Source organism: Ammodytes marinus (genome assembly GCF_949987685.1).
Source record: "Ammodytes marinus genome assembly, chromosome: 3".
NCBI classification, from domain to species: Eukaryota; Metazoa; Chordata; class Actinopteri; order Uranoscopiformes; family Ammodytidae; genus Ammodytes; species Ammodytes marinus.
In genome coordinates this window covers 25,191,580-25,209,446 of record NC_137232.1, presented here as the reverse complement: position 1 = coordinate 25,209,446, position 17,867 = coordinate 25,191,580, and the positions used below count along the sequence as shown (strand labels likewise).

The window sequence follows — 17,867 nt, the reverse complement described above, 5'->3', positions numbered from 1 at the left end:
CTACTGTGTTTTGAAAATGTCCACTGCATTTTTTAAGCTAAGGCTTAGGAGAAGCAATTTAAAGAGCCAAAACAACTCAACAGGATGACTAAAGGTTCTTCTTTCACACACATTTCCAGGTTTTTCAAAAATCGCAATACATTTTTCAGCATTTAAGCCAATTATTTATATACACAATGGTCTAGGACAGGGCTATTCAATTAGTTTTGAATGGGGGCCGGTTGGTGGAAATGATCCAAAATGAGGGGCCAGAAAAAAATGCCTAAAATTGATGAGCATCACATCAATAGCTACATATACTGTAAAACACTACAACGAAATAGGACTGCATATATTGTCTTTATTTTATCAAATAGAGTTCACCAGCTTATCAAAAAAAATCCCTATTTGATTAACATAGGTTGCCTGTTGTTTAAGTGTTTAACAATCTTATCAGTTCAGCAAAACACAATAGGTTAACTCTTCAACAGCTTATCAAAATACATAGAAATAAATGTACTCTAAGTGCAACAGCTTATCAAAATACAGGTAGGCCTAGGTTTACTAAGAGTGCAAGAGCTTATCAAAAAACATATAAATAAATGTAGGCTACTCTAAGTGCAACACCTTACAGTGGTTCCCCCAAAAATGTGTTTGTCAAGGGGCCACTGTCCAGGGTCATGGTAGGTGCGGCGCAGCGCGCCGCGGCAACATTTTTGGCTGTATTTTGCTCAAAGATGCCAATGCACAGTACAGAAATAAACAACTGCTTATTTGAATACAAACAAAACTACAGACACTGACTTTACAGTTGTGCAATTTTGTTTGCTATGTGAAGGTACAAATTTTGTGCAAACATGCAAAGTTCTACTGGTGCAATATTATGCAGACACACTAAATACAAATAATGGACAATACACTTACACTGCGGTACAATCGCGCCCGCAAAGCTGCATACACAGAGCAGCTGATAGAGAAACATTTATTTACTGCAGATCGCGGCCTTTCGTGCAGTTATGACCATGCAAAAGCACACATCACACGTGCTAGTACATTGATGGTGCACAACTTAAAAAAAACAAAAAAAAAAAAAAAAAAAAATTTTTTTGGGACGGTCGGTAGTCAAGGCGGGGGCCAGTAAATATTCCTTCGCGGGCCGCACCTGGCCCGCGGGCCGCCTATTGAATAGCCCTGGTCTAGGACATAAGTAGACCTCAGAAAACAAAGGCCTAATGTGTTCTGAACATTTCCATATGAAACACTTTGGTATAATTTATCTTCTTGCACATTTGAAATAGGTATTTATAGAAGTATGTAAAATCGGAGAAAATACCCCTAGACCTCAGAGGGTTAATTTACCTAGAACCATTTCTAAGCACAGCAACCACTCGTGACTCAGGCACTGGAGTAAGTTTTATTAGTGAAACAAACACCAGAATAGGACACCTCTAGTGACATAATCAGCTTACTTTAATGCAAAGTCAGACAGGTTAATGTGTCAGGAAGTCAAGATGAAGTTCACCTCGCTGAATCTCACTTACTGTCTGATTGATTGCTTTAAGAATATTACAGAACTTTGCATAGACTCAGTGTGCAGCCTGCTGCAATGCTTGTGTTTATCTCCCTTCTCCCCTGAAGGCACAACAAAGTTATGTTGTGTATGGAAACACAAAAATAGCAAACAGGACAAACAACAGCCAAAGAAATGTTCACATCATTAATACAGTCCATCATATTCATTATTATTGGACAGGCTACCTGAAAAAATTAATTAATTACTCATAAAATTGCAAAAAGTTGTGACAATACTGCATTAATTGTACACCGGGCGCAACGCGAATAAATTGCACGGAAAGCGAATATTTTGAAAGGTGAATTTTGTCGCGTCTCACTTTAGGAAGCGACGTCCCAGAGAAATCTAACTCAGTTCGGAAAAAAAAAAGCCGCAAATTCGCAAAGTGAAATTACGGCACTGATGTGGACGCTTGTATTGACTCTGTATACGTTCGGTAATTATGAATAACGTGCAAATTAATGGCACAAATCGGTGTGAAAAGGCCTTTACTCAGCTAAAAACAGCAAAAGGAATATTTTTAGACCGGCAGGACAAATCCACTTTAAAAATAAAGCAAGCCTGGGAAAAAGACTTAAACATTGGAATAACTGACAAAGTCTGGGAGGGAGCGCTAAAAAGCATAAAATCCTGCTCTATAAACTCGAGGCTTCAGTTAATTCAATTTAAGGTCACACTCAGACTGCACTATTCCAAGGTTAAACTGCATAACTTTTTCCCAAATCTTTCACCTTTATGTAACAGAATTAAAACTGCCAAGGGTACACTGGCTCACCACTTTTCAGAATGTCCAAATCTTCACAACTTTTGGCGTCTTGTGTTTCAATGGTACTCTATTGTTTTAAATGTTTCATTAACTCCTGACCCGGAAACAGCTCTGTTCGGATGTTCAGCAGCCTTGGACAAACTGGACCATAACGCTCGCACAATAATAGTATATGGTATGGTGATTGCAAAAAGATGCATCTTAAGGATGTGGGAATCGGACCTGGCCCCGAGGTTTGACACTTGGCTAGGGGAACTGGTGGGCATCCTGCACCTAGAAAAACTCAAATATGAGCTGTCCGGCAGCACGCTGGTTTTCATTGCCGTGTGGGGCCCAGTGCTCCAACACATCAGGGCCTGAAGTGTCTGAACCCCCTCAACAACACCTGCAGTGGACATGAGAGGTGTGCCCCAGTTTTGTTTATTTTTCTCTTTGTGTTTCTGTGTGTGTATTTATAGCTTGTTTTCTTAATCATTTTAATTAATAATAATTAATAATAATAATTGATAGGTTTTATATAGCGCTTTATTGCCTAGGCACTCAAAGACGCTTTACAGGGTTCCTGGTTCAATTCGTTCACACACAGTCATACCGGTCGTGGTAAACTACGAGAGTAACCACACCTGCCCTGACGGAAGCGTGGCTGCCATTCAGCGCCAACGGCCCCTCCGACCACCACCTCAAACATACAGCAATCATACACATTCACACAAGGCAAGGTGGGTGAAGTGTCTTGCCCAAGGACACAACAACCATGACACTGGTGGCCGGGCAGGGATCGAACCGCTAACCCTTGGATCGTTGGCCAACCCGCTTAACCACCTAAGCCACAGTCGCCCAAATTTTGTCTTATTTGCTTATTTCATTTTTATTTTATTTTTTGTATTTCTTGTCTGTCTGGGTGAGGGAGTTGGTGGGGATTGTGTGTGTATTGTATGTGTCTACTTATTTTGTGTTTTTGTCTGTGTAAAAAAAATGAAAAACCCATTAAAATATAAGTAAAAAAAAAAAAAAAAAAAAGCAACATTACAGGGTATTTATTTTAGTTAGCCAGCCCAGCTCTATCAAAGACACACTTAAGACTCCAACACCCATCACTACAACACGTCTTATATTCATTCCTATACCTAATGAGTTAGGAATAGAAGACAAGACTTTGTGATAGCAACGGTGGTTACCACCATTTTCATTGCAATTACAATTTAAATTTCGAATTGTAATCTCAACTAACGGCCACAATACCCGTTAGTAAAACAAGACTTCAACACATCAGCAAGTAATGTAGTTCTGCCCAACACATACAATTTTAGCCTTATAGTCATGTACAGTGTATCTGCCTGGAATACCGTACAAAGGCCAAAGATTTTCCATGACCGCCACTGTAATGTTATATGTCATTTGTCCAAGTAAAAGCTATTGCTCAGCCCCGGCAGCTACTCCCTCCCATGTGTACCATTCATTCTGTCTGGGTGCATGTCTGGGCACGTCGCAGAGAGGCCTGACCCACCCAAGTCTGGATGTGACTGCCTACATGACTGCTTTTCTGTAGGGTGTGAAGGGGAAGAGAGGGGTTTGAGCTAATGAATGGTTGGGAGAGGAAACGGACCGACGACAGGAGGGGTGGGGGCTGGGGATCTCGGGAGAAAAGGGAAAATGTGGGTCAACACAGTCAAAGCCCTGTCACATGTTCCAGTCAGCTGGAATCTCGCCTCTAGTCTAAACCAGAATGTTATGTAAGAGGTTATTGATCCGTGAGAGTGCATGTCAGAAAACGGAGTGTCAGTTGCGGCTGAGGCATCTCGCTGGCCCGTCTGCCACAATGCCGTCACATGGTGCTCACAGCACACAGAAAGCGGACATGTTGGGAGTTTTGCTGGAGGTGCAGACTGACTGGTGCACAATCTGGTCAAATGAGCATAAGATTTTAAGTGTAAATGAATTAAACAGATTTGGATGATATTAATATTTAACATGCTGGTTTTGAAAAAAAGTTTCCCTGGCACTTTGAAACTGAGAAAAAAAGAAAGTGCCTGAGAGTGGCCTGTCAGCTCCAATAGCCACCACTTGTCACCAACACGTCTTCTCCAAAAGACTCTTTATCTGAGAGTGATGTCATCACCTTCAGCGGACACAGTTCTGCCAGTCTGTCTCCATCTAGTATTAGCCTCAACCACCCTTACCACATCATTTTATTATTTTTTTTTAGCGATAGTGTTGAATTCTAGTCACTATCACCATCGTTAGTTCCAAGCATCAGACAAATACTGGTGTTTGGAAAAGAATAGAGGTTGGAGACTGTGTAGGGATAATGTGTTCCTTTTCCACCGGCAAGGCTCATCATATCAGTAAGTAGGCCTTGGCCCTTCATGTGGCAACAAAGATAAACCGTATGGAAATGCTGATCAAATTGCTGTGGCCTCTTCGTCCTCACATGCAAAGGGATCAGAGTTCCCTGTCTGCTCCGAGGAATAGTGGGTAATGAGTATGAGAATAATATAACAGGCACATATACCCACACCCAAAGTAACCTTTTACATGGAATAGAACATTGCTACAGCTGCAGTTCCAGAGGTTAGTGTCAACTGTGAGAAGGCATTTACAAGAAGTGATCTTGATCTTGGCTTGAGTTACATGAATGAGTGCTGCTGACATCATAGCTACACAACAAGCTTATAAGACAGCTGGATGTGGATCACATGAATCAATGAGGAAACAGCTGGTTCTCTTTTTTCTCCTGAACTGGGAAAATAGTTGGTTATTTCTATTAGGGTTCAGAGTCCAAGTGAGAATATTTCCTTGAACAAACAAACTCAACGTGAACAGTTCACTGACTGGCTGCACAAGAGTGCAGCACGCATGGAGGACAGCACTTTGAACCAATGTCTAACCTGTTTGGAACAAAATAATTCCTTTATCTGCAATTGTCCCGATTGTTATCCAAACAGAGCGTTACATTCACCTTGTACCACGAATAAGAAATACATTTGCATAGCTGACAATTATAAAGAGATTGTACTGAATCAATGTGGAGTATTCTCCACAGAGTAAGAACAAAAACAAACAAAAGAAAACAAAAAAATTAATGGTTTCCCTTGGTTGAGCATCACTTGAATTTCTGAAATTATTGTCAGCATGACTAGGAATATTGTAATTCCAGAAATGCCTGTAGCATTGGCATTTACATAACATCATTGTTTAAACGATCATTACCATGATACTAAGATTCTGTCACAGGCAGACGTCTGGCTGAATTCGGAGAGAAACTTCACGTTAACCTTGTCCTGGCTCCAGCTTCATATAAAACATTGTGAACTACGTCTTTAAGAGGCCCGTTCACCTCTTGCAGTGGTGACTGGGATGCTGGAGATGGCTGCAGTTGTTGAATTACTGCTAGCTACAGTATTTATATATAGCCCATGTCTTGTCACAGAGGTGTGCTGTGCTATGCTATGCTGTGTGTTGCGGGCCTGCATTGCCAGAGCAATACTCAGGAGTATGCTCCTCCTTTGGCCTAATGGAAGATTACACTGCCACTCACATACTTGACTTCTTCACAATACTGCTCAGTATAGAGAGAAAGAGGTGACATGGCCGGGACAAGATCATAATGTAGGTTATTCAATCTTTAACAGAGCTGAAAGGGCTCAACTATCAACTGCAAATCTGTGCAGTGGTGTGGGGGTGATTTGCATCAGGTCATATTTGAGGAAAACAATTATAGGAAGGGGAGGATGAAATAGATCATCTTTAGAGTGATTCTCCAGAGAGTGATCTAAAATACCAACCAGGTCGAAACTATATAAAATAAATTCATATCATAGAGTCCATTCATAGTAATGAGCACTGCAATTGTATCAAACTAAAGCCCACTGAAGACTGAGCCCCTGAGCTGAAGCCTCATTCAATATTTCCTTCATATAATACAAAGAAAGCCCCTATAGTGAGTACTGTTTTAGACACTGAGGGATCATCTTTACTTTTGCATAATTTCTGAAAGATGTTGTTTTGCACAATAGTTCATACAGCACATCCATCAAAGGTGAATGATCTGAAGATGAAAGACTCAAAATACACCAGGTAACACCAATAACAAACATATACAGTATCCCAGTGTGTCAGTGCATATTTATCCTCTCTGTTATGTTTTTAATGTTCCTATTTCTTACTTGTCTTTTTTTTATGTGGGTTAATTTTAATTTCATGTTATTTGAAGCACATGTTTTCTTTCAAATTTGCTACACTGTATCAATAAAGTTTCAATACTACCTCAAAATTAACTGCATGAAGGGGCGCAATTTTTGGTTCTGTATAAACTCCACTTTTCAGACAAGATGGTTAAACCACGTTCAAGGAGTCAATACGTGCCCCCCTCAAAGATCATTAGTTGGTGAAATCAGATGTGACAACACATATTCAAGCATTATATTAGAATGCACCTTTGGTTGGTTGCACCAAGGTTGCAATGGGAAATTCTACAACATGAATGTGTAGCACATAGTCAGTCAGTGTCCACTGAGTGGAACAAGATGGGTGTAGTCCTGTAATGGACTCTGCTGGGCCTTTACCGACAACCCTGCAGAACAACCTGGGCCACATACTTTCATGATCTGCACAAGAGGGAGGGAGTGTACACTTGGCCTCATTTTGAACGTGCATTTTTCAGCTTCCTTTAGAGGGCTGCAAGCCGGCACGCTGGCCCTTTAAATCGCTGCAAAGTGTCATCTCACACGCACCCAACTTTGCTGAGTCATTGGGTTCAGACTGCTTTTGTAACCTCCACCCAGCAGGGCTTCTCATTGGCTTCGGTCTCCACACAGCACTCCACGTGGTTGGCTGCCAGCACTACTAATCAGTTTCTTTTCGCCAGAGGAATTTCTTAAAGCGACAGAGGTGCTCCCCTTACTCCCCTGTGACCGATGTCCAACTGACAGTCTAAAAGAAACTGACCCAAGGAGCCGGTAGGACTTTGGTTGTGGTGAATGCGAAAAGAGAGGAGCTATGTGAGACAACTGTAAGGAGAAAGGCAAGATGGGTGGTGAAATGGTGGGGCAGATCAGACTCTGGAATGAAGACAGTGACTGGAGAATATGAATAGGTGTGACCTGTGACATTTAACAGGCAAGGACAGCGTGCATTGGATATCAATAATTCAAAGTTTACTGTGTCACCTGAAAGGGATAATAATACCATGCTCAAAGGTATACGTGACAGTCTTGACTGTTTTATCAAAACAAGTGGGGGCACTCAATCCTCTACGCAGCAGACCCGGGTTCGAATCGGGCCAATGGTCGTTCTCTGATTGCCATTGGCTTCTCTGCCCCATTTCATCTCTGTCTCTGTCCACTTGAAAATGCCAAAAAAAAAATATTAAAAAAAAAAATATTAAAAAAAAAATACTTAAAGGTGCCATGACCTAATAGCTGAGCAGAATCACATTCATTTTCAGCACATTTAAGTTGCTGTGAAACAATACCTGTAAACACATATAGATGCTGATTTTTCATCTGGCAGTGAGGCTTTTGGGATGGCAATGACAGTCATACCAGACAGTCTTTGGTCTGTCGATCCAACACTTTGGTGCAAAATTATATCTCAATGGCCTCTCAATTGGATGGAGTGCAATGGAATTTGGTGCACGTATTCATGGTCCCCAGATGATGAGCCGACATTAGCGATCCCTTGATGTTTTCACCTATATCACCCCAGTCAGGTTGGATGGATAGCGGATGGATTGCCTTGGCATTTGGGAGTGACAGTGATAGTGCACAAAGGATGAATTTAATAGTTTTGGTGATCGTCTGACTTCTCATCTGGCACCATCATCAGGTCAAAATTACTATTTCCAATTATTACAGCCTAACACAATCCCAAGCTCAACTGTACACTCTTATACATACTTTATTCAATAAATAAATCAGCATCATTCACTATTTAGACGTTCAGTCTCTAACAACTGCTCAATGAATTAAATCATCTAAATAAATAAATACGCCATATGAAAACTCAATAATACCTTGTTAAAGAGTTTCCTGCTGCATCTCAGTTTACTTTCAATCAGAAAAAAGGTGATGGAAAACGCTTGCTACTTGAGTTCTTTGCTAAAACCTCTGTATGATTGAGCTGCAGTCTGTCATTGTTTAACCCACTGGCTCATATTGTAGCTTCAGGCCCTCAATTTCATCTGTGAGAGTCGTTCTCTGCTACTCGAGACAGAAAGCTCCCCACCTGTTGTAGTGCGTGACTCTGCAATGAGTTCTCTCTGTTCGGCTTTTGGAGAGCCGTTACCTTGGTTCAAGTAGTTTCCACATAGCTCCTTGCCTGGTAGAGGTGCTGATTGCTTCATATCACAAAAAAGAGGAGCATGGACTGAAATGAGACACATATGAATGGAAAATGTGTAGCTTTAACTAACAGGCTGTTGCCTACTGATGAAGTTAAATCCCAGCATTGTTCTGGAGTCCGTGCTGTGTGATTTGAAGAGAGACACCGGAATTAGCAGCATTGCATGTTTTCACTTATACACTTAAACACATTAAAATTGCGGCAAAGTGTGAAGGCTCCGTGATGCAAATCTGTTCCTAATGGCCACACGTGCTGCTTTCTTCATTATTGCTAATAATGCTGATTCACTTTTTGATATATTTGTAAATTCACAATAGTGAAAAAAAAGAGGTGTGATATCTCCACCTCTTTTTATAATAATAGGTGTTTGATTGAGCTTAAACGTGTCACAGGATTTTGGTCCTCTCATTTGCATTCAGTCTTGGTTATTTTTACTAATTCACAAATAGTTTGCACGCATCTGTAACACACAAATTAAAGATTTTTTTGGGAACACCAATTTTTCTTGGAAATGCTTATTATTGAAAAGCTTACTGTGTGACCAAAACGTTTTGGAATTACTTGTTGGGGTTATTTTAGCTGGTGGAGAAGTACTGTAAGTCATACATTTACATTTAAGTTCATTCAAAAAAGAAAAACGTATTCTAAACAATAATACAGGCATGGCAGCATTTGTTAGCCTATATGATCATTAGTATTTGACTATTATTTTACTGTAATTGTACCATTATATGACAATTACAGTACATTCCTAAAGCAAAAATATAAGTGGTAACTAACTGTGGAATTAACTAATTACTAAACCTAAGCCACATTAAGCAAGAGCGAACACTACATGTGTTTCAGAGGTGATGCAAATCAAAGGCTGCTGTCTCATTCAGGTTACTTAGAACAAAAGCAATCTAGTGTTTAAATAATTCTGACTCATGTTGCAAAAGTACATTTTGTGCATTGTCCTTCTGAGTCCTCGATCAACTCATTCTCCCACAGGCGAAAAAGTGATGCTCTTCATCAATAAACCCATAACACTGTATTAGCACATTACCTAATATATTACTAATATTTAGTCATTAGGGTAACCTCTAGCAAACTAAAGTATAGCTTTGATTCCCCTAAATGTGTTTGCTTAAGACTCCAAGGGCAGCTTAAGTAGCAAAGATGTAATTATGTGAGAATGCACCATACCTGAGATATGAACTGAATGGTTTACCCTGCCGTGATGGGTTTAAGTCAACAGATAGACAGCCACCTCACCCTGTAGGTTAGAACCACAAGAACACTAAAGGGAGGATTGGTTTCTTGAATGATGTGTGCCTATGGCGCATTCCTGCCCAGCTTTGTGAATGCATCAACACAAATTGAGGCAAGGAATAAAAGCTGTGTCACTATGCTGAGGCGGCATTGTGTTACTGCCTGTTTAAAATATGTTGCCACAAAAAAGGGTTGACAGGTTGTTGCCTTTGATCTTCGTAACTTGTACGCTAAAGGTGCCTCAGCTGAAGGGGGCTTATACTGTGCCATATAAGGTAATTATTTTAATAAGTATTACTTATAGAGTATAATGAAGCATGCATGCAGTGTCTGTGTTCATACCATCTAATGATCCTCAAGATCTAAATCTGTGCTAATATGCAACACTAGACTTGTGCAACATGCACTTGCAAATACACCACATTAAAGAGTCATGAGAAAATTCTTCCAAGATTTGGTTTCTCTCATGCATACAGTGCAGGGGCTTAAGAAGACTTCAGCTATCTTCAATAATGCAGCACTGGGCACTGCTTGTCATTACTGTATTTCAGAAATAAACCTGCTCTTCATGTCTTCACGTCACATTCAGCTCTCTATCTCTTTTGCTGCTGTTCATGGACAGTAGCTGGGCAAATCGTCCCAACGAGGATCTCATCTTGCAAATGACGTGACTCACAAGCATTTTAATTTCACCTTGAGTCCTCATTTGAGAGTTACCTCCACAGCTGGCAGGCAAATGTTCAAAATTCTTTTTGCTGTTCAAATGGAAAATCTAGCACCCTCCATCCTCTTTTACAAAGAGATTAACAAGCAAGCCTCCAATTGAGGTTTCCATCCATAAGACTGCAATCCTTTAATTGCTAGTAACCTGGATTCGTATTCTACTCCAAACCACAGTAATTCTGTGTTTCCTTTTAAAAAAAGAAACACATGCACAACTCAACGCTGAAAAACACTAAGGACTTATTTGGTAAAGCTTCAGTGTTGCACATCAGGGAGACTTCCTAGGTAAAGGAATGATAAAAATATAGAGAGAAGAATACACAATGCCCCGCCTGCTGTGTCTTTCCAAATGTAGGCAACAACTAAAGATCATGAAATTATCTGTACCTCAACTTTAAAGTGAATTACACAGTAGATATGTAAGGTGCCCCTAAAACAGTTTTAATTGTGTGTGCAATTAATATGTTATTAGTGTCAATAAGAGGATATAAGTAATAGCGTTAAAATGAGCAGAAGTTCAGAGAACAGATTCTGTTAGCTGATCTGATGCCAAGAGGAGTTTCAGAGGAGAGAAGTAAATTATTTGTAGTTTTTTAAAACATTTTGAACAGTATAGAAGACCCAAACTGGCAAACCTAAGGGGACTCTAAGGTCAATAAAGGGGTCCAGTGTGGTTATATACTGCAACATTAGACCATACAAGACAATACATGAATACGTGAATGTGACTCATGACTGTGAGGAAGCCATGCCATAGAACCAGGTTGAATCCTAAAAATCATTTGATTTTGACATTTACACAATTCATTTTTGTAATGTGTGTTGAATGCTGTCATCACACGCAGTAACATCAGATTAACACATTAGATTAGCCTACTTCAGCCATCTATAGTTATTATGCAATTTCCTTCTGTTCGATTTCATCTGTGGTCTGCTGGTGTAGAAAAGTTCCGAACACTTCACACATAACACTTCCCAACACTTAATAGGACAGAGATGTGACGCCTCCCACGGGCGGATACGATCCCATTGGTCAATTCTTCCAGCGCCCGCCTTATTTCTCACAGACGTCTGCGCTATCATTGGTCGACGCGCCTGATTGTCATCGTGGGCGTCAGCAGTGATTTCTCCGGCTCGCGTCTGATTGGCCGGAGTGGTTGTTGACGTCACGGTCGTGCCAGCTGATCGGAGTGAGAAGCCGGTTTGAAGAGTGGAGTTGGACCGGAGAGAGAGACCGGGGAGGGAGCCCCGAGGAGCAGCGAGCAGCACAGGGTGGGACTGGCCGACCGGATACTCAGATTGGACCGATTTTACCTTCCTTTTTTTCTGTCTTTCTTTCTTTGCTGAACACGTTAACACCGGAGTGCACGAGACACACAGTGCGACAGAGTCTTGACAGGATGAACTTGCGCGTTTCGTCGAAACCTCTGGAGCTGTCAGAGAAAAAAAAATTGATTGAGAGTTAAGGTGTGGCTGAGGGGTCTGTGTTAGCAAGAAACATGTTACAAAATCGACAGTTTCTGCCCTAGAGTGGCAAGTCAGGGCTGAGAGTCTTACATCTGCAGACTGCTTTAAAGATTCGGCTCAGTCATTTTTCATTAGGGAAGATATTACATAACAGACGTATTGCCATCTTGATGTGCGCACCTTTGGATTTAAATCCCTCGCAGTACCAATAATTGGGCTGTTACGCAGTTAAGAAGTAAGTGGAGTTGATTTTTTTTACTGCTTGGCAGGTCCTTTGCTCTCACAAGTCTGTGAAATGTAATGGACGTGGCAACTTTACAGTAGCCAGCCCTGCTGAATGCCACGGGCAAACTGGGCGTGGGGGAAACAGTCCGAACCAAGCCTAATAATCCTCAAATCTCATCCAGGCACGGCGCAAATTGCGCATATTTGACCCAGTGTAACCATACGTTGACAAATGTATCTGCGAAGCCAGTGGATTCACCTGAACCGAAGTAAGTGCGACTGTCGAATACATTTGTGCAAACTTTTTTTTTCTTTAGCGGAGGTGACATTTAGAGGCCACAGGAGAGGGCGTGCTACGGTGTTACCTCGGAGGCGTTGTATTGTATTTTAGCATTTTGTGAAGACGCAGTGTCATTACAAACAGTAAAAACCTGAGTAATATTATTTGGCACAGAGGGTGGTGTGTCTGTCGGCCGAGGCCTACATACAATCTTTCTCTTCTGTATGTGTCCGTGAGATTGTGCGGGGACATTGCTAGAATGGAAAGGGGCTGGTGTGTCTTAACCAGGGCATAAACGTTATAGGGCGTTGAATGAAGCTTAATCGAGCGGGGAAGGAGCTGAATATAATAGTTGGGTATATTTAGCCTACATCTCGACTTGCTAAAGAATATCGAGCCGTCGTTTCCCACTCTTGCGATGCCTTTGTACCACACTAACTCAATCATAATTGAGTGCGCGGCCAGACTGCCCCTTTATAGTCTAATTAAGATAAGCTTTAAGTCGAGAGCAGATGGATTGAATTCCTCAAGGCCCCACCCTTTGTAGCGCAACATGGATGTGGAGAGTTGTCCCCCACCCCCTCCTCCTCTCTCTCTCTCTCTCTCTCTCTCTCTCTCTCTCTCTCTCTCTCTCTCTCTCTCTCTCTCTCTCTCTCTCTCTCTCTCTCTCTGAGTCATTCATTTCCTCTTTCAAGCTTGTCTTATGCTGTTTTTCTCCCTTTTCAGTATCTCCAGGTGGCTTCAGTACATCTTCTCGTCTTTTTACCAACTTTCCATCATGGCATCAGGATCTCCTTCCAGGAATCTCCAGATATGTTTATTGGTGGAGGTAAGACTAAAGTTCTAACCTGTGGAATGCTTAGAGCTCTATTGTGACAGTATAATGCTAGGCCAATTTGTCTTCTACTACTGCTTCACCTTTGAAAATCAAGTAGCGTATCTGTGTAGTTTTTATTCCTCAAAGCTTTTTCAATTAGCTTGTTTTGTCTCTCATTGATTCCCGCATTTAACTGGCACCCCGGTTATTGCACTGTCCTCATCAACCTGTTCGGACAGTCTGTGTACTCTGCCCCTCATTTTTCTATGAATTCTAGTGGAAGGGGATTATGCAATCGTATAGGCAGTGTCCATGGCCCCTGAACCATTCGCTAAGGCAATCCCAGTTTGAAGATTTCCTCATAATGGATGTTGATGGGTAAAAATGGGACAACTTATCAAAGTTCAGGTTCCAAAGCTCAAATTATTTGGTGGAAAACTGCATTGAGTCTGGTTACAATTCAATAAGGGACTCGCTGCTGAACCGCAGCTCCCCACATTGTTCAGCAACCAGTGTCTTTTTTTCCCTTCTTTCATCCCATCTATGTCAGCCAAAGGACAGCGCAGACCTTGCCGTCTCTGATCTTTGCTGCAGGCATAAAAGCTACTGATAGATAATTTGACCTTGTGCAAATCATGGTCATTTCTGTGGGTCTGATGACTTGCCCTCCCTGATTGTAGTTGTAAAGGACTCATTAGAGGCACCCATTGCTATTGTGCTGCTTATTTTCAAAGGGTCTGCCCAGTACTGAGTACTGACTGAGTTTACTCTGCAAAAGCAATAATGTCCTTTGTTTTCTCCTCAGTTCCTCTTCTAGTTTTCCACAACGTCTCAAAGAAAGTTCAGTTTGAGGCTGGAAATGCTTGTTAGTTGTATAGGGCTCGCTTCTGCTTCCTCCACTGCAGTGCTTACCCTTTCCCCAAGAGCGTTGGCCCTGGCATAATTATCCCCCTCTATGGGTATGAATGGTGAATTATACATGATGCTGCAGGCCGGTCAGCGTCCGCGCCACTGGACACATCTGGATTATCAGGATGTCACCATGTGCACGGTCATGCTTGTGTATAAGAGAATTAACTGGTAAAAAAATAGTTCCCAGCAGGAAGTGCTGTATTTGGATAGGTTTCACAAAGGGAGTGTGATAATCTATTAACAATGCCCCATTGAGGCCGCTTACAATGGCGCACCATTAATGTTAAGACTGGTATGCAAAAAGGATGCAAAATTGTTCTCATTGTTAAAAAAGTCAAAGTGAACTTTGAGAAAGATTTCAATAGAATTAAATATGCTCTTGGTAATAAGGGTGCATCAATGCCACATTTCAAAGTTAAAAAGGAGCTGAATCAGCAGCTTCTTTATCTGCATTTTGGGATTCAAAGGTAATTACTGTTGATTTGTTGAAAACGTAATAACATTATAAAACCTAAGTTGAATTTTTGTTCAGATGGCATCCTTACTCACCAGTACAGGCGTTCTGCTGTCACGTTCTGTACAGTACAGTGTACCAGTGTGTAATGTTTGAGTTACTCCCTTATCGGCCCTTTGCCACCCTCCTTTCTCCTTCTCCCCTTTGCCATATCATTTGAGTGTTTGCTTTCTGATTCTTTAGCCACATTTGATTTGTGTGTGTGTGTGTGTGTGTGTGTGTGTGTGTGTGTGTGTGTGTGTGTGTGTGTGTGTGTGTGTGTGTGTGTGTGTGTGTGTGTGTGTGTGTGTGTGTGTGTGTGTGTGTGTGTGTGTGTGTGTGTGTGTGTGTGTGTGTGTGTGTGTGTGTGTGTGTGTGTGTGTGTGTGTGTGTGTGTGTGTGTGTGTGTGTGTGTGTGTGTGTGTGTGTGTGTGTGTGTGTGTGTGTGTGTGTGTGTGTGTGTGTGTGTGTGTGTGTGTGTGTGTGTGTGTGTGTGTGTGTGTGTGTGTGTGTGTGTGTGTGTGTGTGTGTGTGTGTGTGTGTGTGTGTGCCGGCACAGTCGGTATCTCTGCGTGGCTTGATGTGATTAATACAGCCGTACAGCAGTGACGTCCATAGCGCCACTCCCCAGACACACACAGAAAGGGCATGTAAGATGGGAGAAAGATCAGAATCGTATGTTTGCGCCGGTAATTGTGTGTCCCTTTGCCCTACAATCTAGAGTGAAGTCATTCTGAATGTCGATATGCATTGCATATGAATGAATTTATCATTTCAGTGTGTTTGAGTATTTGCCATATTCCATGCAAGTGTTTGCGTATGTTCGTCGGTCTGCAAATTGAGAAGGGTTTTGCCTGGCCAGGCCTTTTACTTAACTTTCCAAAATAATCTGGAACCGTTTTACCCCTTTCAAAATTGATGAGGACCGTCCAATATGAAAATTTATCAATTGTTGAGTCACTCCTTTCATGCTAGCCTAAGCTTTGGAATGATAAAGCCATCAAGTGACTATGTTTAACCAAACAGGACTGAACATTGACTGTTTATTGACGGCCGATCACAGGGGGGTGGTTGGGGGTGGGGTCTGCGGTGGAAATGCAGTAGCTGCAGTGAGGTTGCACATTTTTATGGCCACACCCAGGCAGAGCCTCAGAGAGCTAACTTTTACTAGCTTAGGCAAATTTTGTACACGCTCTAGGATGAATACATGCATTCCTTTGTTGCATATTTAAATGTTGCTTTTAATACAAGTAGGCTATACAGCTGTAAGAGGCTAACCAGTCTCTTAACTGAGAATGGGTTGAAATGGTATGTATTTGCTTCGGGTTAAGACAAACGAAGCTCCTTTGCAGTTGTTTTTTTATGCTTTGTGTGCTTGCATGTGCTCACATGCACAGGACGAGGATCAGGGATGTGTGGGTGTGTGCAGCATGGCGAAGATATAGTAGGCGATGCAGTGTTAGCTCTATTCCAGCTGTCTCCTATACTATACTGTGACTGCCTTTATATAGAGAGAGATTGTCATTGTGCTATAGGTGCCTGCCCACTGGAAAAGTCCCCTCTAGCAACGAAAATGCTAAACTAAAAACAAATGAATAGTTATATCTGCCAAACAAAGGCATAATGAATTAAATACTCGGACGAGAATGGTTGAGTACTCATGGCCAGGTTTGTCTGCGGGCCAGGCCTCAGACTCAACACCTGTACTCAGGATAACTACTTAGTTTTCCACATGGAGTTTCCAGACTGGACAGAAAGTATTTGAGATATTTAGATGATTCCCTAGAATATTCACCCCTGATGTGGGTGTGTATCTCCTGAAGAAATGGTATCCGGGTTAAGTTTTGCCCACTTTTTTATAGGTGAAGATTTAACTGCAGAGCAGGGGTATATTGTGCCTTGCAGAATTTGAACACACATGCATATGTAAAAAGCTAGGGTTAGGAGCCTGAGGGGAACAGATATACAGAGATAGAAACTATAGCCGCTCATATGCAAGGAAAGGGAGCTAAATAAAACATCATTATAGGCTCTGGTTTGGAGTCTGGATTTGGATAATTACGCTTAATTAGGTCTAGCCTCATGCATGCATACTGGCTGAGCTCAACTTAAGTGGGGTTAAGATATACATTTTTAGGTTGAAGCTGAATGCTGTAGCGCGCTCAGCTTTTGGGCTGGTCTCTGCAGGAGCCAGTGGTGAGGAGCACTGGGCCTCTCGGTAGACTGGCTGGAATGTGGAGCATATGGAGCAGGCATCCCAGGAATGTAACTGGGCCTCGCTGAACTGACCAACCTAAAGATTGAGGGAGAGAAGGAGCAGCAGGGCTAAGGAGGAGAGAGTGGGATCAAATGAAAGGCACTGTAAGGAAGATGTTATTAAAGGGATCACAGAGTGGGGGAAAGGAAGATGGAGGAATATAAAAGCGTAACCAAGCCCACAAGAGACGAGTGTAGGAAGGGTGGAGAAGTGATGGAAAGGGGGCAAAGGGTGGGCTGTAGCAGTAGAGACAGGTAGATGAATTCACCAGAAATCAAATGACAAATAATTAATTAGACTTGAACGAGTGTTATCAGTATTAAAACGTTGTACTGCTGTTATACTTGCCACGCTGTCTTTCAGTATATACTAGAAAAAACAGGAAAAATTAATATCATTAATTGATTAATTAATTAATTCAATCTTTTCCATTATTAAATTGAACAAAAAAAAAGTAAAATATTTGCTGGTTTCTGCTTCTCAAATGAGGGGATTATTTGCTCCTCTTTGTGATTATACTGTTTATATGAATTTAAATCAAATTTTTAAAGTTTTTACTATTAGTCACATTAAAATATGTCACCTTAGATTTCTATTTAGAATTTGTAATCGGAATATCTTTTTTTTCAACATTTCATAGACTGAAAGTCTTAAAATAAAAAAGGAATTGTCACAACTGTTTATTAAATGCCTATTCAATTTCACTACATTGGTAACTTAAAATAAAGGCCATTTAGACTCGGTTGGTTTTGCTTCAGGAATCGTTTCAGTACTTACCGCAA

General features: G+C 41.4%; 1 protein-coding gene across 2 annotated transcripts in view; it reads left to right on the top strand.

The window, feature by feature from the left end:
- Window positions 1–11,861: 11,861 nt before the first annotated feature.
- Window positions 11,862–17,867, top strand: part of aipl1 (aryl hydrocarbon receptor interacting protein-like 1) — a gene marked incomplete at its 3' end in the record, with an annotated part of 34,792 nt that continues 28,786 nt past the window's right edge. The window contains exons 1-2 of one of the 2 annotated variants that reach the window (XM_080053123.1): window positions 11,862–11,906; window positions 13,333–13,435. In XM_080053123.1, coding sequence (XP_079909249.1) covers window positions 13,385–13,435 — 51 coding nt within the window. In that variant the 5' untranslated portion in view covers window positions 11,862–11,906; window positions 13,333–13,384. The remainder of the gene's footprint in view (window positions 11,907–13,332; window positions 13,436–17,867) is intronic. The other variant, XR_013845522.1, reaches the window with a different exon arrangement.